The sequence below is a fragment of the Heptranchias perlo genome, unplaced genomic scaffold (assembly GCF_035084215.1).
Source record: "Heptranchias perlo isolate sHepPer1 unplaced genomic scaffold, sHepPer1.hap1 HAP1_SCAFFOLD_44, whole genome shotgun sequence".
Lineage (NCBI taxonomy): Eukaryota > Metazoa > Chordata > Chondrichthyes > Hexanchiformes > Hexanchidae > Heptranchias > Heptranchias perlo.
Window position 1 is genome coordinate 9165603 of NW_027139453.1, and position 26946 is coordinate 9192548.

Here is a 26946-nt window from a genome sequence, read left to right on the forward strand (position 1 = left end):
CCTGACTCCTCACCTACAAATCTGTGGGGCCCCTCACCCCCAAACTGTGGGATTCCTCACCCCCCACCCCGCCACAAACTGTGGGACTCCTCACACCCCACCCCACCCCCCCCCCAAACTGTGGGACTCCTCACACCCCACCCACCACCAAACTGTGGGACTCCTCACACCCCAGCCCCCCATACTGTGGGCAATCCTGACTCCTCACCTAGAAATCTGTGAGGCCCCTCACCCCCAAACCGTGGGATTCCTCACCCCCCAATCTGTGGGAACACTCATCCCCCCCGAAACTGGGGGACTCCTCACACCGTCGCAAACTGTGGGGACTCCTGATTTCTCACCCCACATTCCGTGGGACCCGTCACCCCCCAAACTGGGGGACTCCTCAACCCGCACCCAAACTGTAGGGACTCCTTACCCCCACCCCCCAAACTGTGGGGACTCCTGATTCCTCACCCCCAATCTGTGAGAACCCCCACCTCCAAAACTGTGGGACTCTTCACCCCCTAAACTGTGGGACGCCTTACCCCCAAATTGTGGAAGTCCTCACCCCCCAAACTGTGGGACTCCTCACCTCCACACTATGGGACTCCTCACTCCCCAAACTGTGGGACACCTCACTCCAAAACTGTGTCACTCCTCACCCCCCAAACTGTGGGACTCCTCACCCCCCCCTACTTTGTGAATCCTCATCCCCCAATTTGAGGGACCCCTTATCCCCCAAGCTGTGGGAATCCTCACCTCCCATACTGTGGGAATCCTCACCCCCCACCCCCCAAACTGGGGGGACTCCTGACTGCTCACCCCCAATCTGTGGGACCCCTCACCACCACACACACTGTGTGACTCCTCACCCCCCAAACCGTGAACTCCTCACCCCCCATACTATGTGACTCCTCATCCCCCAAATTGTTGGACCCCTCATCCCCCAAACCGTGGACTCCTCACCCCCCATACTATGTGACTCCTCATCCCACAAATTGTGGGACCCCTCATCCCCCAAACTGTGCGACTCCTCACCCCCCAAGCTGTGGGGACTCCTCACCGTCCAAACTGTGGGGAATCCTCACCCCTCGAACTGTGGGGAATCCTCACCCCCCAAACTGTGGGGAATCCTCACCCCTCAAACTGTGGGGAATCCTCACCCCCAAACTGTGGGGACTGCTCAATCCCCAAACTGTGGGGAATACTCACCCCTCAAACTGTGCGGACAGCTCACCCCCTAAACTGTGGGGAATACTCACCCCCTAAACTGTGAGGACTGCTCACCCCCTAAACTGTGGGGAATCCTCACCCCCCAAACTGTGGGGAATCCTCACCACCCAAACTGTGGGGAATACTCACACCTCAAACTGTGGGGACCGCTCACCACCTAAACTGTGGGGAATACTCACCCCCCAAACTGTGAGGACTGCTCACCCCCTAAACTGTGGGGAACCCTCACCCCCAAACTGTGGTGAATTCTCACCCCCCAAACTGTGGGGAATCCTCACCCCCAATCTGTGGGGAATCCTCACCCCCCAAACTGTGGGGAATCCTCACCCCCCAAACAGTGGGGACTGCTCTCCCCCTAAACTGTGGGGAATCCTCACCCTCCAAACTGTGGGGAACACTCACCCCCTAAACTGTGGGGAATCCTCACCCCCCATACTGTGGGGAATACTCACCCTCAAAACTGTGGGGAATGCTCACAGCCAAATTGTGGGGAATCCTCACCCGCAAACTGTGGGACTCCTCACCACCCCAGCACCGCCCCCCCGCCCCAAACTGTGGGGACTCCTCACCGCCTCCCCAAACTTTGGAACTCCTTACCCCCCAAACTGTGGGTCTCCTCGCCCCCAAAACTGTGGGCACTCCTCACCCCCAAACTGTGGGGATTCCGCACCACACCCCCACAAAACGTGGGCACTCCTCACCCTCAAATTGTGGGACTCCTCACTCTGAAACTGTGGGGACTCCTCATCCTGAAACTGTGGGCACTCCTCTCCCCCAAACTGTGGGCACTCCTCACCCTCAAACTGTAGGACTTCTCACCGCCAAACTGTGGGACTCCTCATCCCCAAACTGTGGGACTCATCACCCCCAAACTGTGGGACTCCTCACCCTCAAACTGTAGGACTCCTCACCGCCAAACTGTGGGACTCCTCATCCCCAAACTGTGGGACTCATCACCCCCAAACTGTGGGACTCCTCACCCCCAAACTGTAGGACTCCTCACCCCCAAACTGTGGGACTCATCACCCCCAAACTGTGGGACTCATCACCCCCAAACTGTGGGACTCCTCACCCCCAAACTGTGGAACTCCTCACCCCCCAAACTGTAGGACACCTAACCCTGAATCTGTTCGACACCTCACCCTCAAGCTGTGGGGACTCGTCACCCCCCAAACTGTGGAACTCATCACCCCCAAACTGGAGATTCCTAAATCAGATTAGTGACTGGATTTGTCGGTATCTTTGGATAACTGTGGCCTTCTCCGGCCCTTGCTGAAGGAGATGGTTTGTAGTTTGACCGCTGAGTCTGTTTATCGATCTGTTGGGACCTTGTTTTCAATCCTCTGTAGATATCTCTGGGGATGATGTGGAAATGGATGCAGCAATGGGCTCTGACTGATCCCACCCATCCCAGGGACCTTGATATAAGCCAGGAGAGGATTGGGAAATCTGATTCCGCCTCCACTCTCTGTGTGTCCTTATCTCCAATCGACCGTGCGGGATTACCTTGAGTTGCATTGAACCTACAGCTCAGATACAGGCCATTCGGCCCAACTGGTCTATGCTGTTGTTTATTGCCCTACACGACCCTCCTCGACACTTCTTCATCTCACCCTATCATCATATCCTTCTATTCCTTTCTCCCTCATTTGCTTATCTAGCTTCCCCTTAAATGCATCTATGCTATTGGCCTCAACTACTCCTTGTGGTGGCGAGTTCCACTTTCTCACTGCTCTCTGGGTAAAGAAGTTTCTCCTGAATTCCCTATTGACTTTATTAGTAACTATCTTATATTTGTGGCCCATAGTTATGGACTCCCTCGCAAGTTGTAACATCTTCTCTACGTCGTCCCCATCAAACCCTGTCATAATCTTAAAGGGCTCTATCAGGTCACCCTTCAGTCCGCTCTTTTCTATAGAAAAGATCCCCAGTTTGTTCAGTCTTTCCTGATAGTTATAAAACTCTCAGTTCTGGTATCATCCTTGCAAATCTTGTTTTGCACCTTCTCCAGTGCATTTATATTATTTTTATAATAAGGAGACTCGAACTGTTCACCGTACTCCAAGTGTGGTTTAACCAAGGTATATGGAGAGTAGAACTGTTCCCCGTAATCCAAGTGCGGTCTAACCAAGGTATATGGAGACTAGAACTGTGCTCAGCACTCCAAGTGTTGTCTAACCAAAGTATATGGGGACCAGAACCATAAGACCATAAGAGATAGGAGCAGGAGTAGGCCATTCAGCCCCTCGAGCTTGCTCCGTCATTTAATGAGATCATGGCTGTTCTGATTTTTACCTCAAATCAACTTTCCCGCCTTTTCCCCATATCCTTTGACTCCCTTGCTGATCAAAAATTTGTCTAGCTCAGCCTTGAATGGATTCAATGAGTCAGCCTCCACAGCTTTTGGGGTAAATAATTCCAAAGATTCACGACCCTCTGGGAGAAGAAACTCCTCATTTCCATCTTAAGCGGGCGACCCCTTAATCTGAGACTATGCCCCCTAGTTTTTGATTCCCCCATGACACCCTCTCAGCATCCACCCTATCGAGTCCCCTCAGAAGCTTGTATGTTTCAATAAGATCTCTTCTCATTCTTCTAAACTCCAATGAGTATCGACCCAACTTGTTAAATCTTTCCTCATAAGACAAACCTTGCATACCCGGAATCAACCGAGTGAACCTTCTCTGAACTGCCTCCAATGCAAGTATGTCCTTCCTTAAATAAGGGCACCAGAACTGTACGCAGTACTCCAGGTGTGATCTCACCAGCATCCTGAACAGTTGTAGCATGACTTCCCTGTTTTTATACTCCATCCCCCTAGAAATAGAGGCCAATATTCCGTTTGCCTTCCGAATTACTTGCTGCACCTGTATGTTGACTTTTTTGTGTCATATACGAGGACACCCATATCCCTGTGCACCGCAGCATTTTGTACATGGAGACTAGAACTGTGCACAGTGCTCCACTTTTGGTCTAACCAAGGTATATGGAGACTAGAACTGTGCACAGTGCTCCACTTTTGGTCTAACCAAGATATATGGAGACTAGAAGTGTTCACAGTGCTCCAAGTGTGGTCTAACCAAGGTATATGAAGACTGGAACTGTTCACAATGCTCCAAGTGTGGTCTAACCAATGTATATGGAGACTGGAACTGTTCACAATGCTCCAAGTGTGGTCTAACCAATATATATGGAGACTGGAACTGTTCACAATGCTCCAAGTGTGGTCTAACCAAGGTTCTGTGCAAGTTTACCTTGACTTCTCTGCTATTCAATTCTATCCCTTTAAAAATGAACAACAGTGCTTGGTTTGCTGTTTTATGGCCTTATTAACCTGTGTCGCTACTTTTAGTGATTAGTTTATCTGTACCCCAAATCCCTTTGCTCTTCTGTCCCATTTAGACTCTTATTATCCAAGCAGTATGTTGCCCTCCTTATTCTTCCTGTCAAAATGCATCACCTCACAATTATCTATATTGAAATTCATTTGCTAGTTACACACCTATTCTGCAAGTTTATTAATGTTATCTTGAATTTTACTGCATTCTTCCTTTGTGTTAACTGCACCCCCCAAATTCGAGTCGTCGGGAAATTTTGAATTTCCAGTTCCGATTCCCGAGTCCAAATCGTTGATGCAAATGGTGAACAAAAGTGGTACCAGCACCGATCCCTGTGGAACACCACTTCCCACCTTTTGCCAGTCTGAGTAACTACCCTTAACCCCTAATCTCTGTTTTCTGTTTTTTGTAGCACGCTTGCTATCTATTCTGTTACCTGTCCTCTGACTCCACATGCTCTGACCTTAGTCATGAGTCCAAAATGCGGTAAATGATCGAAGGCCTTTTGAAAATCCAAATATATTCGAGCTGTAATCACATTCGTAAATGAGATTGTTTACACTGAGCAAACACAGTTTTGTCAACAAACGATTGCCACATCATAGTATAATTGTATCATAGTAAATACAGCACAGGATGAGGCCACTTGGCCCATCAGGCCTCTGCCAGATCTTTGAAAGAGCTATCCAATTAGTCTCATTCCCCTGGTCCTTCCCCGTCGCCGTGTAATTTCTTTTCCCATCAAGAATTTATCCAATTCCCTGTTGAAAGTTATTGTTGAATCTGCTTCCACCGCCCAATCAGGCAGCGCATTCCAGATCGTAACAGCTCACTGCATAAAAAATATGTTTCCTCATGTCGCCTCTCGTTCTTTTGCCGATCACCATAAATCTTTGTCCTCTGGTTCCCGACCCTTCTGCCACTTGAAACAGTTTCTCCTTATTTACTCTATCAAATCCCTTCATAATTTTGAACACCTATATTAAATCTCCCCTTAACCTTCTCTGCTCTAAGGAGAACAACCCCAGCTTTTCCAGTCTCTCCACATAACTGAAGTCCGCATTCCTGCTACCATTCTCGTAAATATCCGCTGCACCCTCTCTAAGGCCTTGACATCCTTCCTAAAGTGCGGTGCCCAGAATTGAACACGATACTCCAGTTGAGGTCCAACCAGTGTTTTATAAAGATTTAGCTTAACGTCCTTGATTTTGTACTCTAGGCCACTGTTGATGAAGTCCAGAATCCCATATGCTTTTTTAACAGCCTTCTCAACCTGCTGTGCCATCTTTAATGATTTGTGTACATACACCCCCAGGTCTCGCTGTTTCTGCAGCCCTTTAACATTGTACCATTTAGTTTATACTGACTATCCTCATTCTTCCTACCAAAATGCATCCTCAAACTTTTCTGCCTTAAATTTCATCTGCCATGCGTCTGACCATTTCACCAGCCTGTCTCTGTCCTCCTGAAGTCTGTTAGAATTCTCCACTTTGTTTATTACATTTCTGGGTTTTGTGTCATCTGCAGTCTTTGAAATTATACCGTCTCTACCCAAGCCTAGGTCGATGATATATATCAAAAAGAGCAGTGGTCCCAATACTGATCCCTGGGGAATACCACTGGATACTTCCCTCCAGTCTGAAAAACAACCGCTCACCACTACTCCCTGCTTTCTGCCCCTTAGCCAATTTTGTATCCACGCTGCCACTGTCCATTTAATCTCATGGGCTTTAATTTTTCTAACATGTCTATTATGTGGCACTTTTTCAAACGCCTTTTGAATGTCCACATACACAACATCAACAACACTCTCCTCATCAACCCTGTCTGTTAGTACATCAAAGAACTCGATCAAGTTAGTCAAAGACGATTGTCCTTTAACAAATCTGTGCTGACTTTCGTTTATTGGCCCACACTTTTCCAAGTGCCAATTAATTTTCTCCCTAATTATTGTCTATAAACGTTTCCCCACCATCGACGTCAGTCTGACTGGTCTGTAATTGCCGGGTTTATCTCTCTCCCCTTTTTTGAACAGGGGTGTAATATTTGCAATTCTCCAGTCCTCCGACATCATCCCCATATCTAGGGATGAATGGAGGATTGTGGCCGGAGACTCCGCAATTTCCACCCTGACTTCCCTCAATAACCTGGGATGCATCCCGTCAGGACCAGGTGACTTTTCTACTTTGAGTACTGCCAATCTTTTAAGTACCTCCTCGTTAACTATTTCTATCCAATATCGCTGCTACCTCCTACTTTACTGCGGCAATGGCAGCATCTTCTTCTCCAGTGAAGGCCGATCTGCCTGAACAAGAAGATTTCATTTTTGTCCCTAATCGGTCCCACCCTTCCTTTGACTATCTTTTTACTATTTATATTTTTATAAAAGACTTTTGGCTTCCCTTTGATGTTAGCAGCTAATCTATTCTCATATTCTCTCTTTGCCCCTCTTATTCCCCTTTTTGGATCTCCTCTGTACTTTCTGTATTCAGTCTGGGTCTCCACTGTATTATGAACCTTACATTTTTCATGATCCTCCTTTTTCTGTTTCATTTTAATCTCTATATCTTTCGTCATCCAGGGAGCTCCAGCTTTGAATGCTCTTCCATTTGGCCTCGTGTGAATGTGTCCACTCTGTACACGAACCATCTCCTCCTTGAAGGCCTCCCATTATTCAATTACTGCTCGGTCTACCAATTTCTGCTTCTAATCCATGTGAACAGGGTCCTATTTTAACTCAATCAAATTAGCCTCTCCTTCATTTAATTATTTTCACATTTGATTGTTCCTTCTCCTTTTCCATAAATATTCTAAAGCTAATGATATCATGATCACTGTTCCCCAAATGCTCCCCCACTGAAACATGCTCCACCTGCCCCACTTCATTCCCTAGAACTAGATACAGGATTGTTTCCATTCTCGTTGGGCTGAAAACACACTGTTGCAGAAAGTTTGCCTGTACACATTTCAGGAATTCCTCCCCCTCTTTGCCCTTTACATTGTTACTGACCCGGTGTATATTGGGATAAAGTTTCGCATTATCGCTATATAATTCTTGCACCTTTCTGTAATTTGCCTGCAAATTTGATCCTCTATCGCCTTCCTACTATTTGATGGCCGACATTATGCACCCAGTAGTCTAATGGCGCCTCTATCCTTCCTTAATTCTAATCAGATAAACTGAGGGGGCCAACGTAGTGTGATAAAGGCTTTCGAGAGGTTAACGACAGCAAAAGGTCAATGAGGAGCCCATGGCCACAGTTCCCCGGGAGAGAAAGATCTCCAACTAACAAAATAGGAAGCCGGTGTTTGAGGGCTCATCCCGTGAACAAGGAGAATCATGGAATGTTCCAGCACGAGACAAGCCAACTCACCCAGTCTAATCTCTCCCTCCCATAAAACGTCTTCAATATCACATCCAGTCTGATCTCTCCCTCCCATCAAACGTCTTCAATATCTCATCCAGTCTAATCTCTCCCTCCCATCAAACGTCTTCAAAATCTCACCCAGTCTAATCTCTCCCTCCCATCAAACGTCTTCAATATCTCACCCGGTCCAATCTCTCCCTCCCATCAAACGTCTTCAATATCTCACCCAGTCTAATCTCTCCCTCCCATCAAACGTCTTCAATATTTCACCCAGTCCAATCTCTCCCTCCCAACAAACGTCTTCAATATCTCACCAAGTCTAATCTCTCCCTCCCATCAAACGTCTTCAATATCGCATCCAGTCTAATCTCTCCCTCCCATCAAACGACTTCAATATCTCACCAAGTCTAATCTCTCCCTCCCATCAAACGTCTTCAATATCTCACCAAGTCTAATCTCTCCCTCCCATCAAACGTCTTCAAAATCGCACCCAGTCTGATCTCTCCCTCCCATCTAACGTCTACAATATCTCACCGGTCTGATCTCTCCTTCCCATCAAACGTCTTCATTACCTCACCCAGTCTAATCTCTCCCTCCCATAAAACGTCTTCACTATCACATCCAGTCTGATCTCTCCCTCCCATCAAACGTCTTCAATATCACATCCAGTCTAATCTCTCCCTCCCATCAAACGTCTTCAAAATCTCACCCAGTCTAATCTCTCCCTCCCATCAAACGTCTTCAATATCTCACCCAGTCCAATCTCTCCCTCCCATCAAACGTTTTCAATATCTCACCAAGTCTAATCTCTCCCTCCCATCAAACGTCTTCAAAATCTCACCCAGTCTAATCTCTCCCTCCCATCAAACGTCTTCAATATCTCACCCAGTCCAATCTCTCCCTCCCATCAAACGTTTTCAATATCTCACCAAGTCTAATCTCTCCCTCCCATCAAACGTCTTCAATATCTCATCCAGTCCAATCTCTCCCTCCCATCAAACGTCTTCAATATCTCACCAAGTCTAATCTCTCCCTCCCATCAAACGTCTTCAATATCTCATCCAGTCTAATCTCTCCCTCCCATCAAACGTCTTCAATATCACATCTAGTCTAATCTCTCCCTCTCGTATCAGTCCCATTGAATATTCCACTCATCCTAATCTCTATCCCCCATCTGTCCCCTTAATATCCCACCCAGTCTAATCTCTCTCCCCATCAGTCCCCTTTAATATCTCACCCAGTCTGATCTCTCTCTCCCCCATCAGTCCCCTTTAATATCCCACCCAGTCTAATCTCTCTCCCTATCAGTCCCCTTTAATATCCCACCCAGTCTAATCTCTCCACCCATCAGTCTCCTTTAACATCACACCCAGCCTAATCTCTATCCCCCATCAGTCCCCTTTAATATCTCTCCCAGCCTAATCTCTATCCCCCTTCAGTCCCCTTTAATATCCCACCCAATCTAATCTCTCATTCCCATCAGTCCCCTTTAATACCGACACAGTCTAATCTTTCTCACCCATGGGTCCTATTTAATATCTCACCCAGTCTAATCTCTATCCCCCATCAGTCCCCTTTAATATTTCACCCAGTCTATTCTCTCTCCCCTTCAGTCTCCTTTCATATCTCACCCAATCTAATCTCTCTCCCCTTCAGTCTCCTTTAATATTCCACCCTGTCTAATCTCCTTCTCCAAAAATCAGTCTCCTTTAATATCTCACAAAATCTAATCTCTCTCCACCATCAGTCTCCTTTAATATCCCACCCAGTCTAATCGCTCCCTCCCAACAGTCCCCTTTAATATCTCAGCCAGACTAATCTCTCTCCCCTTCAGTCTCCTTTAATATCTCACCCAATCTAATCTCCCTCCACCATCAGTCTCCATTAATATCTCACCCAGTCTAATCTCACTCTCCACCATCAGTCTCATTTAATAGCTCACCCTGTCTAATCTCTCTCTCCACCATCAGCCTCCTTTAATATCTCACCCAATCTAATCTCTCTCCACCATCAGTCTCCTTTAATATCTCACCCAGTCTAATCTCTCTCCCCCATCAGTCCCCTTTAATATCTCACCCAGTCTAATCTCTATCCCCCATCAGTCCCCTTTAATATTTCACCCAGTCTATTCTCTCTCCCCTTCAGTCTCCTCTCATATCTCACCCAATCTAATCTCTCTCCCCTTCAGTCTCCTTTAATATTCCACCCTGTCTAATCTCCTTCTCCAAAAATCAGTCTCCTTTAATATCTCACAAAATCTAATCTCTCTCCACCATCAGTCTCCTTTAATATCCCACCCAGTCTAATCGCTCCCTCCCAACAGTCCCCTTTAATATCTCAGCCAGACTAATCTCTCTCCCCTTCAGTCTCCTTTAATATCTCACCCAATCTAATCTCCCTCCACCATCAGTCTCCATTAATATCTCACCCAGTCTAATCTCACTCTCCACCATCAGTCTCATTTAATAGCTCACCCTGTCTAATCTCTCTCTCCACCATCAGCCTCCTTTAATATCTCACCCAATCTAATCTCTCTCCACCATCAGTCTCCTTTAATATCTCACCCAGTCTAATCTCTCTCCCCCATCAGTCCCCTTTAATATCTCACCCAGTCTAATCTCTCTCCACCGTCAGTCCTCTTTAATATCTCACCCAGTCTAATCTCTCTCACCCATCAGTCTCCTTTGCTATCTCACCCAGTCTAATCTCTCTGTCCCCCATCTGTCCCCTTTAATATCTCACCCAGTCCAATCTCCCTCTCCCACATGCGTCCCCTTTAATATCCAACACAGTCTAATCTCTCTCTCCAATCAGTTCATATTAATATTTCACCAAGTTTAATCTCTCCCTTGCCGTCAATCCCCATTAATATCTCTGCCAATCTAACCTCTCTCCCCATCAGTTCACTTGAATATCTCATCCAGGAAAATCTCTCTCCACCCATCAGTCCCCCTTGATATCGCAACCAGTCTAATCTCTCTCCCATCAGCCCCCATTAATGTCTCACCTTGTCTAATCAATGGCCACCATCAGTCCACTTTAATATCTCACCCAGTCTCATCTCTCTCCCCCATCATTCCATTTAATATCCCACCCAGTCTAATCTCTCTCCCCCATCAGTCTCCTTTTATATCTCACCAAATATCTGTCCCCCTCTCCCCTGCTTCGTCTTCCCCGTTCCCTCTCCCCCTCTTCCCCATTCCCTCTCCCACTCTCCCCCATTCCCTCTTCCCCTTCCTCTCTCCCTCTCCCCGTTCGCTATCCCTTCCCCCCCCCCCCCCCACACCGTTCCATCTCCCCATTCCCTCTCCCTCTCTCCCGTTCTCCATCCCAGGCTGCCGCTCCCCGTTCCCTCTTCCCCACTCCCCCTCTCCCCACTCCCTATCCGCCCGTTCCCTCTCCTCCTCTCCCCTGCTTCCTCAACCTTGCTCGCTCTCCCCCACTCCCGCCACCCCCTGTCCCCCTTCCCCATTCCCTCTCCCGTCACCCTGTTCCCTCTCCCCTGCTCGCTCTCCCCCATTCCCTATCCCCTACTCCCTCGCTCCCCTTCCCCCAATTCCAATCTCCATCCCCCTTGCTCCCACTCTCCCCCTCTCCCTCGGTCCCTCTTCCCCTCTCCACCTTTCCTCCCCGTCACATCCTGGTCTTTCTCCCTCCCCCATTCACTCTCACCCGCCTACAATCTCTCTCCCAGTCTATACCCGATCCATCTCCAGGTCCCTCACCCCATATCACACAGTCTTTCTACTCCTGCCCCCCGGTCACTCTCTCCCTCTCCCCAATTCCACCTCCAACTCCCCCCTACCCCCTCGCCTCTTCCCCCGTTCCATCTCCCTCTCTCCCCCTGGTCCCTCGCCCCCTTTCCCGCTTTACCGTTCCCCTTCCCCCGTTCCCTCTCTCGCGCTCCCCTGTTCCCCTCTCCCACCCCCGTTCACTCTTGCCCTCTCCCCCCGTTCACTCTCCTCCTCTCCGCCGGTCGCCCTTGCCCGATCCCTCTCCCCCCGGTCCCTCTCCCCCTCTCCCCCCGATCCCTCTCCCCTTTCCCCCACTCTTCCCCAATCCCTCCCAACCCTTTCCCCACGGCCGCTCTCACCCACACCCCTCTCCCCCTTTCCCCCACTCTCCCTCGGGTCCCTCTCACCCCTTACCCCACATTCTCTCTCTCCCACACTCATCTACTCATCCCCCTCTCCCGCAATCTTCCCCGATCCCTCTCAACCCTTTCCCCACTGTTTCTCTCTCCCACGCCCTTCTCTCCCCATCCTCCACTCTCCCTTGTCCCTCTCCCCCTTGCCTCCACTCTCCCCGATCTCTCCCCCCTTCCCCCACTCTCCCTCGGGTCCCTCTCATTACTTTCCCCACATTCTCTCACTCCCACACCCCTCTTCCACTCTCTCCCACTCTCCCCCGGTCCCTCTCACCCCTTTCCCCACCGACTCTGTCACCCACCCCTTACCCTCTCCCCCACTCTACCTGGTCCCTCTCACCACTGTCCCCACAGACTCTCTCTCCCACACCCTTATCCGTCTCGCTCTCTCCCCAAATATCCCTCGGTCCCTCTCACCCCTTTTCCCACGGTCTCTCTCTCCTACCACCCCTCTCCCTCTCCCACTCTCCCCTGGTCGCTCTCACCCCATTCCCCACGGTCTCTCTCTACTACACCCCCCTTCCTCTCCCCCTCTCACTCTCTCTCCCCTGGTCCTTTCACCCCTTTCCCCACGGTCTCGCTCTCCGACACCCCTCTACCTCTCCCCCTCTCCCCCACTCTCCCCTGGTCCCTCCCACCCTTTTCTCCACGGTCTCTCTCTCTTACACCCCTCTCCCTCTCCCCCTCTTCCCAACTCTCCGCTGGTCGCTCTCACCCCTTTCCCCACGGTCTCTCTCATTCACGCCCCTCTCCCGCGCTCTCCCCTGGTCCCTCTCGCCCCTTTCCCCACTCTCTCTATCTCCCACACCCTTTACTCCCTCTTCCCCTCTCCCCCCGTTACTCACGGACAAGCTCTCACTGCTCCGAGCAGTAAACAGACGAGGAGGTCTCGTGTTCGCATGGTGTGAGTGTCTCTCCGAATCTCTCGCAGACTGAGAGTCCGAGCTCCGAGCTTTGTCCTTAAATCAGGACGAGATCAATGAGGCAATATTTCATCACCGGCTCTGAGAAGACTCGGGAAACACACTCGTCATATTTACATAGAGCGACTACAGATCGAGAGAGAGAGAGCGAGCGAGACACACAGAGAGACAGAAACAGAGAGAAAGACAGGATGAGACACAGAGAAAGGAGAGAGAGAAAGAGAGACAGACAGAGAGGAGGAAGACACAGACCAACAGAGAGAGAGAGAGAGACAGAGAGATAGAGAGAGCGCGACAGAGATGGAGAGAGAGACAGACAGAGGGTGAGAGAAAGGAAAAGGGAGACAGAGAGACAGAGGCAGACGGGGAGAAAGAGAGAAACAAAGGCCGAAAGACAGAGAGGGGGAGAGGGACCAAGAGAGAGAGAGAGAGAGAGGGTCAGAGAGCGTGAGACAGAAAAGGGAGAGAGACAGTGAGAAAGAGAGAGAGAGAGAGAGACAGTGACAGACAGATTGAGGCAGAAATATAGAGAAAAGGAGATAGAGAAAGAGAATGCTAGAGAGAGTCAGAGAGAGACAGAGAGAGTGAGGCAGAGAGAGAGGGAAGCAGAGAAAGTGAGATTGAGAGAGAGAGGAGAGAAACATAGAGAAACAAAGCAACAGAGAGAGGGAGACAGATAGAAAGAGAGAGAGGGAGTGAGACAGAGAGAGACACCGACAGAGTAAGAGACAGAGAGACAAAGAAAGATACAGAGAGCGTGACTGAGACAGACAGACAGAGAGGGACAGGGAGAGACAGAGAGAGACACAGAGTGAGACAGACCGAGAGGGACAGGGAGAGAGGGGGAGAGACAGAGAGAGAGCACGGAGCATGGTGGGGGCGAGGAAACAGGTATTGAATTTGAACCTATGGGTCTCAGCTTATCTTCTATAAACATTTACTCAGCAAACAGGAGCTTGGAACTAATCGAGTCGGCAAACTTTACCCAACAGAGAGAGAGATACAGAAAGGGAGGGGGACACAAAAAGAGAGAGAGAGAGAAATAGGGAGAAAGGGACCGAGAGTGAAACAGAGAGCGAGAGAAATAGAGAGTTAGACAGCGAGAGAGAGAAACAGAAAGAGACAGACAGACGCAGAGGGAGAGGCAGAGAGGTAGACAGAGAGAGAGTAAGAAAGAGGCAATGAAAAGAATGGAGAGAGATAGGGAGAGATTCAGCAAGAGAGCGAGACAGAGAGAGAAATAGAGAGGCAGAGAGAGAGAGAGACTCAGAGTGAGAGAGTCAGAGAAAGAGATGGATAGAGAAGGCAGAGACAGAGAGAGACAGAGAGAGAGTCAGAGAGAGACAGACAGAGAATGAAAGACAGCGTGAGAGAGAGGCAGAGACAGACACACTGAGACAGAGGGTCAGAGAGAGTAAGAGACAGAGAGGGAGACAGAGAAAGGGAGATAGAGAGAGAGAGGCAGAGAGGTAGATAGAGGCATAGAGAAACAACGACAGAGAGAGAGGGAGACAGAGCAAGAAAGAGACAGAGCAAGAAAGAGACTGAGAGATATAGAAGAGGGGTGCAGAGAGAGAGAGAGAGAGACAGAGAGCGAGAGAGACAGAGACAGACAGAGTGAGGGAGAGGGAGACAGAGAGAGAGAGGCCTGCATTGAGTGAGCTGGGCTCACCCAGTGTGGGACTGTGGTCCCCACTCAGAGCAGGAAAGGCCCAGGCTCCATTTCGGGCCTGGTACGAATCTAGACTCTGGTGGTTCTCAAATAAGCTGGAACCTCATTAAATCCCCACTCAGACGGTTCCCAACATGAGACGCTGGGTTTGTCAGTTGAAGCAACTCTAGCACGTCCATTGAGATTGCCTCACTGGGCAGGCAGCAGATGCTGTCTTGGGGCCTTATAGTCACAGAATGACACATCAGCGGAGGAGGCCAATCAGTCCATCATGCCTCTTTGAAAGAGCTATCCAATGAGTCCCACTCCCCTGCTCTTTCCCCATAGCCCTGCTAATTCATTTTTTCACGAATTTACAAATACTGATCGCTGATAATCACCAACGCCTTATCGTGCAATATTATGCTCTCTTCCAGAAGGCAGCCTGCAGTGTAGACTATGTTTACGCAACGTAAAGTTTATTATTATTTAACAACCTCTCCAAACCCTGGTTATAAATGGTGAGAGAGGTCCTTCCGAGATATTGATATTAATTGTATTTTAACCTCCGTCTCCGGATATCACAGTAGTGCCAAAAATACATTCGATCCGAGCCAATTAAATAGTGACTGGAGAACCCAAATTCTTACTTTCATTAAATGAGATCCTTCCCAGTATGTTATCATTTAGTGATATTATAGTCGGTAGAGCACATGAGGAGGCCACTCGGCCCATCGTGTCTGTGCTGGCTCTTTGAAAGCGCTAACCTATCAGTCCCATTTCCCTGCTCTTTCCCCGCAGCCCTGTAATTTTTCCCCTTCGAGTATTTATCCAATTCCCTTTTGAAAATTATTATTGAATCTGTTTCCACCGCCCTTTCAGTCGCTGCTTTTAGTGATGTGAGTATCTGTACCCCCAGATCCCCCGACGACGGGAAGCCGTTTGCACAGGTAATTCCATCTAGCCTCGAGCCTCGTTCACAGGAACAGGAGGAGGCCATTCACCCCCTCGAGTCTGTTAGATAGGAAGAGAAGGAGGCCATTCAGCCCCTCGAATGTGTTACACAGGAACAGGAGGAGGCCATTCAGCCCCTCAAATCTGTTGGATAGGAACTGGAGCAGGCCATTCAGCCCCTCGAGTCTGTTACACAGGAACAGGAGCAGTCCATTCAGCCCCTCGAGTCTGTTACACAGGAACAGGAGGAGGCCATTCAGCCCCTCCAGTCTGTTACACAGGAACAGGAGGAGGCTATTCTGCCCCTCGAAACCTGCTCCGCAATTCCATTAGATCACGGCTGATTTGCACCTCAACTCCATTTGCCCGCCTTTGCTCCATCTTCTTCGGTACCCATACCCAATAAAAATCAATCGATCTCTACCTTGTAAGCCCCAAATAACCCCCAGCATCCACAGCCCTTTAGGGGAGAGAAGCACCGATTTAAACTATTCTTTGTGTGAAGAAGTGCTTCCTGACATCAACCCTGAACGGCCAAGTTCTAATTTTAAAGTTATGCCCCCGTGTACTAGAATCTCCCACCAGAGGAAATAGTTTCTCTCTATCTACCCAATAAAATCCTTTATAGATTCATAGAATCATAGAACATTGATGGCACAGAAGGAGACCATTCGGCCCATAGTGTCCGTGCATTTCGAAAATGTGCCACCCAGCCTTAACCCAATCTCCAGCTCTTGATCCGTAGCCCTGTAGGTTACGGCACTTCAGGTGCACATCCAAGTGTTTTTTAAATGAGTTGAGGGTTTCTGCCTCTACCACCCTCTCGGGCAGTGAGATCCAGACCCCCACCACCATCTGGATGAAAACAATCACCTCACCGCCCCTCTAATCCTTCCACCAATCACTTTAAATCTAGGCACTCTGTTTACTGACTTCTCTGCTAAAGGAAATAGTTCCTTCCTATCCACTCTTATCGAGGCCCCTCATAATTTTATAAACCTCAATTAAATCACCCCTCAGCCTCACCTGTTCCAAAGATAACAACCCCAGCCTATCCAATCTTTCCTCATGGCTAAATTTCTCAAGTCCTGCCAACATTCTCATAAATCTCGTTTTTACCCTCTTTAGTGCAATTACATCTGTCCTGTAATGTGTTGACCAGATGTACACAGTACCCAAGCTGTGGCCTAACCAGTGTTTTATACTGACCATTGTTTTATACAATTCCAGCATAACATCCCTGCTTTTATATTATATACCTTGGCTAATAAAGGGTTTGGCTTTCTTAACCACATTAGCTACCTGTCCTGCTACCTTCAGGGATTTGTGGACATGTACTCCAAGTTCCTTTAATTCCTCCATCTCTCAGTACCCTCCCATTTATTGTGTATTCCTTTGCGTTGTTTTCCCTCCCCAAATGCATTAACTCACACTTTTCCGGATTGAATTCTATTTGCCACTTTTCTGCCCACCTGACCAGTCCATTGATATCTTCCTGCAGTCTATAGCTTTCCTCCTATCAACCACACGGCCAATTTTTGTATCATCTGCAAACTTCTTAATCATGCCCCCTACATTTAAGTTCAAATCATTAATACATACCACAAAAAGTATCTTAAACACCTCAATTAATTAATCGCTTAAGGGAATACAAGCCCAGTCTATGTAACCTGTCCTCATAATGTAACCCTTTTAGTCCCGGTATCATCCTGGTGAATCTACCCTGCATTCTCTCCAAGGCCAATATATCATTCCTGAGGTTCGGTGCCCAGAACTGAACGCAGATGTGGACTGACCAGAGCTTCATACAACTGAAATATAACTTTCACCCCTTTGTACTCCAGCCGTCTTGAGATGAAATAGGTCGGGCCTGGTCTAATTGGTTTTGGCAGCCGTTTATTTGATAGGAGTTGAACTTTGATCAGTTGCTGTTTCCTATCGTGTGGGACACATATTTAGGGCATTGTACTGAAAACCTTTGGGACTGTCGGCACGAGCAGTGGTGAACGGTAAGTTAGAGAAATTATAGACAGGGAATGAGTGTGTGAAATGTTTCATGGTCGTAAACTGTGTGTAGATAATTGTCGAGTCTCATTTATGGACACGGGCTTTGTGGAGTATTTTTAAAATTCATTGGCCGGATTTGAGTGTCGCTGGCAAGGCCAGCATTTGTTGCCCTTGAGAAGGTGGTGGTGAGCAGCCTTCTTGAACGGCTGCATTCCGTGCAGCGAATGTTCTCCCACAGTGCTGTTACGTTGGAACTTCCAGGATATTGACCCAGTGGCAATGAAGGAACAGCCGATATATTTCCAAGTCAGGATGGTGTGTGACTTGGAGGGGAACGTGCAGGTGGTGCTGTTCCCATGCAATTGCTGCCCTTGTCCTTCTAGGTGGTGGAGATCGTGGGTTTGGCAGGAGAGAGGTTAGACGGGGCCTTGGTTTAATGTCTCATCCGAAAGACGGTACCTCCGACAGTGCAGCGCTTCCGCAGTACTGACCCTCCGACAGTTCAGCGCTCCCTCAGAACTGACCCTCCGACAGTGCAGCGCTCCCTCAGTACTGACCCTCCGACAGTGCAGCGCTCCCTCAGTACTGACCCTCCGACAGTGCAGCGCTCCCTCAGTACTGGCCCTCCGACAGTACGGCGCTCCCTCAGTACTGACCCTCCCACAGTGCAGCGCTCCCTCAGTACTGGCACTGGGAGTGTCGGCCTGGACTCAGGGCTCAAGTCTCTGGAGTGGGGCACGAACCCACGACCTTCTGATTCAGGAGCGAGAGTGCGAGCACTGAGGCACGGCTGACACGTTACTTATTTTACTATAAAAATAATGAGTGAAATAATTAAAACCCAAGAGAATAAAAGATAACATTTCCCTATTCACCTTTATCTTTAATGTCAACAAGCCATTTGCACGCTAGACTTTGACTTCAATAATAAAAAAAAACTTTATGACTATCCGCAACATCGAAGCTAATACGTGACTGATTTCTGTTGTATTGGTTTAGTGAGATTAGGACCTGACATCTGGCACTGTGGGGGCTTCCCGGGAACTATTAGATCAAATTATACTTAACATCAGTCAGGAGCCTGAGAACATTCACAACAAATCACCAGACGGTGTTGGTCAGTAAAGTTATAGAGTAAAATACACACACAGACAGACACAGACAAATACACACACACAGAGACAAAGACAAATACACACCCAAGGAGACATAGGCCAATACACACACACATAGAGATACAGAAAAATACACACACACATTGGCATAGCCAAATACACAGAGAGAGAGACACAGGCCAATACACACGCAAATAGAGACACAGAAAAATACACACTCACAGGGACACTGACCAATATACACACACACAGATTCAGAAAAAAATACACACACACACAGACACAGGCCAATACACACACAAATAGAGACACAGAAAAGTACACACTCACAGGGACACTGACAAATGCACACACAGAGAGATACAGACAAATACACACACGCAGAGATACAGACAAATACACACACACAGAGACACAGACAAATACACACACACATATACACAGACATTTACACACACACACAGACACAGGCCAATACACACACATACAGAGAAACAGAAAAATACACACTCAAAGGGGACACTGACAAACACACACAGTCATAGACAAATACACACACACAGACACAGGCCAATACAGACACAAATAGAGACACAGAAAAATACACACTCACAGGGATACTGACAAATACACACACACACAGGTACAAACAAATACACACACACAGAGACATAGACAAACACACACACACATAGACACAGACAAATACACACACATACAGACACAGGCCAATACACACACACATAGAGACACAGAAAAATACACACTCACAGGGACACTGACAAATGCACACACAGAGAGATACAGACAAATAAACACACAGAGAAACAGACAAATACACACACAGAGACACAGAAAAATACACACTCACAGGGGACACTGACAGATACACACACACACAGATGCAGACAAATACACACACACAGAGATAGAGACAAATACACACACAAAGAGACACAGACAAATACACACACACATCGACACAGACATTTACACACAGACACGGGCAAATACACACACATACAGAGACACAGAAAAATACACACTCACAGGGACACTGACAAATACACACTCACACAGATACAGACAAATACACACACACAGAGACACAGACAAACATACACACACATAGACACAGACAAATACACACACATATAGACACAGGCCAATACACACACACATAGAGACACATAAAAATACACGCTCACAGGGACAACGACAAATGCACACACAGAGAGATACAGACAAATAAACACACAGAGAAACAGACAAATACACACACAGAGACACAGAAAAATACACACTCACAGGGGACACTGACAGATACACACACACAGAGATGCAGACAAATACACACACACACAGATACAGACAAATACACACACACACAGAGAAACAGACAAATACAGACACAGAGACACAGAAAAATAGAAAATAAACAGGGACATAGACAAATACACACACAGAGAGACACTGATAACACACACACACACAGGACAAGGGCAAGTACACACACATAAAGACACAGACAAATACACACACACACAGGTAGAGACAAATGCAAACACACACAGACACAAATACACACACACAGAGACACAGAAAAATACGCACACACAGAGGCACAGCTAAATACGCACACACACACACACACAAACACACACACACAGACAAAGACAAATACACAAACGCAGAGATTCAGACAAATGCGCACACACAGAGACACAGACAAGGCACACACACAGACACAGACAAATAAACACACACAGAGACACAGCAAAATAAACACATACAGCGACACAGCCAAATACACACGCACAGACAAAGACAAATACACACACAATGACACAGCGAAATACACACACACACAGAGACACAGACAAATACACAGAGAGAGAGACACAGGCAAATACATATACGCGGAGACATAGGCAAATACGCACACACAAACAAATGCACACAGACAAATACTCACACAAAGAGACACAGTCAGACACGCACACACATAGATACAGCCAAATACACACACAGAGACACAAACAAATGCACAGACACATACACGCACAGAGAGACACAGACAAATATATACAAACACACACAAACATAAATATATATGATCACACACACACAAATATATACAAATACACACACAATTATATCCAATCATTCAGAAAATATATATACGAACGCACACACACAAATATATACAAAGACACACACATAAATATATACAAAGACACACACACAAATATATACAAACACACACACAAATATGCACAAAAACACAAAGATACAAATGTAAGCAAACACACAAACAAATATACATAAACACGCAGACACAAATATATACAAACACACAAACACAAATATATACAAACACACACACACGAATATATAAAAACACAAACACAAATGTATGCAAACACACATACAAATATATACAAACACGCACAAATATATACAAACACAGATACAAATATACACATACAGACACACACATATATACACATGGGCACAAATATGCAAATATACACACGCACAAAGACGCAAATATACAAATATATACTAACACACACCAATACACACAGAGAGACACACTCACACAAGTATACATACCCAAAAATATATATAAAAACACAGAGACACAAATCTATATATTCACACACAAGCAAATATATGCACATACACAAATGTATACAAACACACACACACAAATATATACAGATAAATATATACAAGCGCACACACACAAATTTTTACAAACACGTACACAAATATATATAAACACACACACAAATATATACAAACACAAACACAAATATATAAAAACACACATGCAAATATGTACAAACACACACAAATACATACAAAAACAGACACACAAATATATACACATGGGCACAAATATGTAAATATACACACACACACAAAGACACAAATATATAAATATATACTAACACACACAAATACACACAGAGAGACACACAAATATACATACCCAAAAATATTTTAAGCACACGCACAAACATATACACAAACACACACATACAAATATGTACATGCACACATAAATATACACCCAGACAGAAATACACAAATATACACACACACTCAAATATATACACACATAAACACAAATACACAAATATATAAACACACACAATTACACATGCACAGAGAAACACGTAGACAAATATGCAAAAAAACAAATATTCACACACACACAGACACAGACAAATACATACACACAGAGACGCACACAAATACACACTAAAAGAGATACGGATAAATACACACACACAGAGACGCTGATAAATACACACAGACAGAGACACAGACAAATACACACATGCCGATTCACAGGCAAATACACACACAGATACAGACAAATACACACACACATACACACACACAGGCAAATACACAAACAGAGAAACAGGGAAATACACACACAGAGACACAAATAATTACACACGGAGAGACACAGACATATACACACACACAGAGATACAGAGAAATACACACACACACTGACACACACAAATATATACAAACACACAGACAAATATATACAAACTCACACACAAATATATACAAAGACACAGAGACAAATAGATACAAACACACAGGCAAATATATACAAACACACACACAAATATATTCAAACACACACGCACAATATTTTACCAACACACACATATGTACAAACACTCAGAAAAATATGTACAAATGCACACACAAATATGTACAAACATATTTAAATATATACAAACATAAATATATACAAACACAAACAAAAACACACACAAAAACACATATACACACATGTATACACATAAACACAAATATGCAAATGTACACACACAAATATACACATGCATAGACACAAATATACAAATATATACAAACATATATACAGAGAGACACACTCACACAAATATACACACAACAATATTTATAAACACACAAAAATATATACACAAACGCACACACAAATATGTACATGCACACATAAATATACACACAGACACAAATACACCAATATACACACATACTCAAATATATACACACATAGACACAAATATGCACAAACACCAAATATATACACACACACAAATATACAGACATACAAATATACACACACGCAAATAGACACAGATATACACACACTAATACATAAACGCACACACACAAATATACACTCGCACAAATGTACAGCTACACAAATGTACTCATACACACACGCACATACATATGTTAGTAGGTATAGCTCAGGAGGGAACCATTTGGCCATAATGCGCTTTCTAACAGCAATCCAATTTGGTCCCACTCCCCTCCTCTTTCCCCATCATCCTGTTAATTTTTCCCTTCAAGTATTTATTCAATTCCCGTTGAAAGTTACTATTGAATCTGCTCCCACCACCCTTCCAGGCAGAGCATTCCAGATCATTACAACTCGCTGCGTAAAAAAATGTGTTTCCTCATGTCGCCTCGGGCTCTTTTGCCGATTGCCTGAAATCTGCCCTGATGGATACAGTTTCTCGTTGTTTACTCTGTCAAAGCTGTTCATGACAAGAACATTCGATATAAAAAGTAGAAGCAGGAGTAGGCATTTCGGCCCCTCGAGCCTGCTCCGCCATTCAATCAGATCATGGCTGACCTTCGACCTCAACTCCATTTTCCTGCTTGATCCCCATATCCCTTGATTCGACTAGAGCCCCAAAATCTACCCATCTCAGCCTTGAATATACTCAACGACTCAGCATCCACAGCCCTCTGGGGTAGAGAATTCCAAAGATTTACAACCCTCTGAGGGACGAAATTCTTCCTCATCTCAATCTAAAATGGCCGAACCCTTATCCTGAGTCTATACCCCCTAGTTCTAGACTCTCCAGCCAGGGGAAACAGCCTCTCGGCCTCTAGCCTGTCAAGCCACCTCAGAATCGTATATGTTTCAATGAGATCAGCTCTCATTATTCTAAATTCAAGAGGGTATAGGTCCATGCTACTGAACCTCACCTCATCGGACCACCTTCTCATCCCAGGAATCAATCGAGTGAACCTTCCTTGCATCGCCTCCAATGCAAGTATATCCTTCCTTAGGTAAGGAGGACAGTACTGTACACCGTACTCCAGGTGAGGTCTCACCAAAGCCCTGTACAATTGTAGCAAAACTTCCCATAAGAGATAGGAGCAGAAGTAGGCCATTCGGCCCCTCGAGCCTGCTCCGCCATTTAGTGAGATCGTGGCTGATCTGATTTATACCACAACTCCACTTTCCCGCCTTATCCCCATATCCCTTGACTCCCTTGCTGATCAAAAATTTGCCTAACATCAGCCTTGACTGTATTCAATGACTCAGCCTCCACAGCTTTTTGGGGTAAAGAATTCCAAAGATTCACGACCCTCTGGGAGAAGAAATTCCTCCTCATTTCCGACTTAAACGGGCGACCTTTTATTCTGAGGCCATGCCCCTTGGTTTTAGATTCCCCCATAAGGGGTAATATCCTCTGAACATCCACCCTATCAAGTCCCCTCAGAATCTTGTATGTTTCAATAAGATCTCCTCTCATTCTTCTAAACTCCAATGAGTATATACCCAACCTATTCAATCTTTCCTCATAAGATAAACCTTCCATACCCGGAATCAACCTAGTGAACCTTCTCTGAACTGCCTCCAATGCAACTATGTCCTTCCTTAAATGAGGGCACCAGAACTGTAGTGCTCCAGGTGTGGTCACACCAGCACCCTGTACAGTTGTAGCATGACTTCCCTGCTTTTATACTCCATCCCCCTAGAAATAAATGCCAATATTCTGTTTGACTTCCGGATTACCTGCAGCACTTGTATGTTAACTTTTTGTGTTTCATGTACGAGGACTCCCAGATCCCTCTGTACCGCAGCATTTAGTAATATTTCTCTATTCAAATAATATTTTTGAGTTTTGATTTTTCTTCCCAAAGTGGATGACTTCACATTTTCCAACATTATATTCCGTCTGCCAATTATTTGCCAATTCGCATAATCTCTCAAAATCCCTTTGCAGACACTTTGTATCCTGATCGCAACTTGCTTTTCCACCTATCTTTGTATCATCAGCAAATTTGGCCACAAGACACTCTGTTCCTTCATCCAAGTCATTGATATATATATTGTAAATAGTTGAGGCCCCAGCACTGATCACTGCGTCAGCCCACTAGTTACAGATTGCCATTTTGTTTTCTGTTGGTTAGCCAATCCTCTATCCATGCCAGTATATTACCCTCAACACAATGAGCTCTTATCTTGTGCAGTAATGTTTAATGTGGCACCTTAACGAAAGCCTTTTGGAAATCCAAATATACTGCATCCATTGGTTCCCCTTTATCCACCCTGCCCGTTACTTCCTCAAAGAACTCTCATAAATGTGTCAGACATGATTTCCCCTTCATAAAACCATGTTCATTCTCCTTGATTGTATTATGAGTCTCCAACTGCCCTGCTACTACTTCTTTAATAATGGATTCTAGCATGTTCCCAATGACAAATGTTAGGCTAACTGGTCGATAGTTACCTGCTTTCTGTCTCACTCTCTTCTTGAATAGGGGTGTTACGTTTGCGGTTTTTCAATCCGCTGGGATCTTTCCAGAATCTAGTGAATTTTGGAAGATTACAACCAATGCATCCACTATCTCTGTAGCCACTTCCTTTAAGACCCTTGGATGCAAGCCATCAGGTCCAAGGGACTTTTTAGCCTTTAAATTCATTATTTTACCTGGTTCTTCTTCTCCAATGATAGTGATTGTTTTTTGCTCCTCCCTCCCCTTTGTCCCTTGTTTTTCTACTATTATTGGTATGTTATTAGTGTCTTCGACAGTGAAGACAGATACAAAATATCTGTTCAATTCCTCTGCCATTTCCTTGCTTTCCATTATTATTTCCCCACTCTCATCCTCCAAGGGACCAATGTTTACTTTAGCTACCCTCTTCCTTTTTATATACTTGTCGAAGCTTTTACTGTCAGTTTTTATATTTCTTGCTAGTTTACTCTCATAATTTACTTTCTCCCTCTTTATTATTATTTTGGTCATATTGTTCTGGTTTTTAAAGTTATCCCAATCTTCGGGGCTTACCAGTAATCTTTGCCATGTTGTATGCTTCTTCTTTTAACCTGACACCTTCCTTGACTTCCTTAGTTAGCCATGGTTGGTTCACCCTTTTTGTGGAGTCTTTCCTCCTCACAGGGATATACCTTTGTTGTGAGTCATAAAATATATTTTAAAATGTTTGCCACTGCTTATCCACCATCATACCATCTAATCTGTTTACCCAGTCCACTTTAGCCAATCCCGCCCTCTTTCCTTTAGAATTGCCCTTATTTAATTTTAATACAGTAGGTTCCGACCCAAGATGCTCACTCTCAAACTGGATGTGAAATTCTATCTGTTACGCTTCCCAAGGGATCCTTTACTTTGAGATAATTAATGAATTTTTCTTCGTTACGCACTACCCGATCCAAAATGGCCTGTTCCCTGGTTGGTTCCCCGACGTATTGGTCTAAGAGATAGTCCCTAATACACTCTATGAACTCCTCCTCAGGGCTATTTTTGCCAATTTGATTTGTCCAATCTATGTGAAAGTTAAAATCGCCCATGATTATTGAATTACCTTCTTTACAAGCCCACCTTATTTCCTGATTTATATTTTGCCCGACAGTATAGCTACTGCTGGGGGGCCTATATACCACTCCCACCAATTATTTATTTCCCTTGCTATTTCTTACCTCCACCCAAATTCATTTGACATCTTGATCTTCTGATCCACGATCATTTCTCACTATTAGACCAATTTCATCCTTTATTAACAGAGCTACCCCACTACCTTTACCTTTTTTTCCAATCCTTCCGAAATGTTAAATAACCCTGAATATTTAACTCCCAACTTTGGTCACCTTGTAACCACGTCTCTGTAAAGGCCACAAAATCATACCCATTTGTTTCTATTTGTGCCGTCAATTCATCTATCTTATTACGAATGCTGCACACATTCAGATAAAGAAGCACCTTACTCTTGTACTCCAACCTCCTTGCAATAAGGTCCAACACGCCATTTGCCTTCATTATTGGTTGCTGTAATGTTAACTTTCTGTATTTCATGTACAAGGACACCCAAATCCCTCTCAACACCACCATTTAATAGTTTCTCACAATTTAAAAAATGTCCCTTTCTTCTATTTTTCCGACCAAAG

At 45.7% G+C, this 26946-nt stretch overlaps 1 protein-coding gene and 1 pseudogene across 1 annotated transcript in view; both read right to left on the reverse strand.

The window, feature by feature from the left end:
• Positions 1–13011, reverse strand: part of LOC137312849 (alpha-2-macroglobulin-like) — a 168991-nt gene extending 155980 nt beyond the window's left edge. Inside the window, exon 1 of the mRNA XM_067979245.1 lies at positions 12914–13011. Within this exon, the coding sequence (XP_067835346.1) occupies positions 12914–12969 (56 nt within the window). The 5' untranslated portion in view covers positions 12970–13011. The remainder of the gene's footprint in view (positions 1–12913) is intronic.
• A 6056-nt stretch (positions 13012–19067) lies between these two features.
• On the reverse strand, positions 19068–23012 carry LOC137312881 (uncharacterized; annotated as a pseudogene).
• Positions 23013–26946: the final 3934 nt, after the last annotated feature.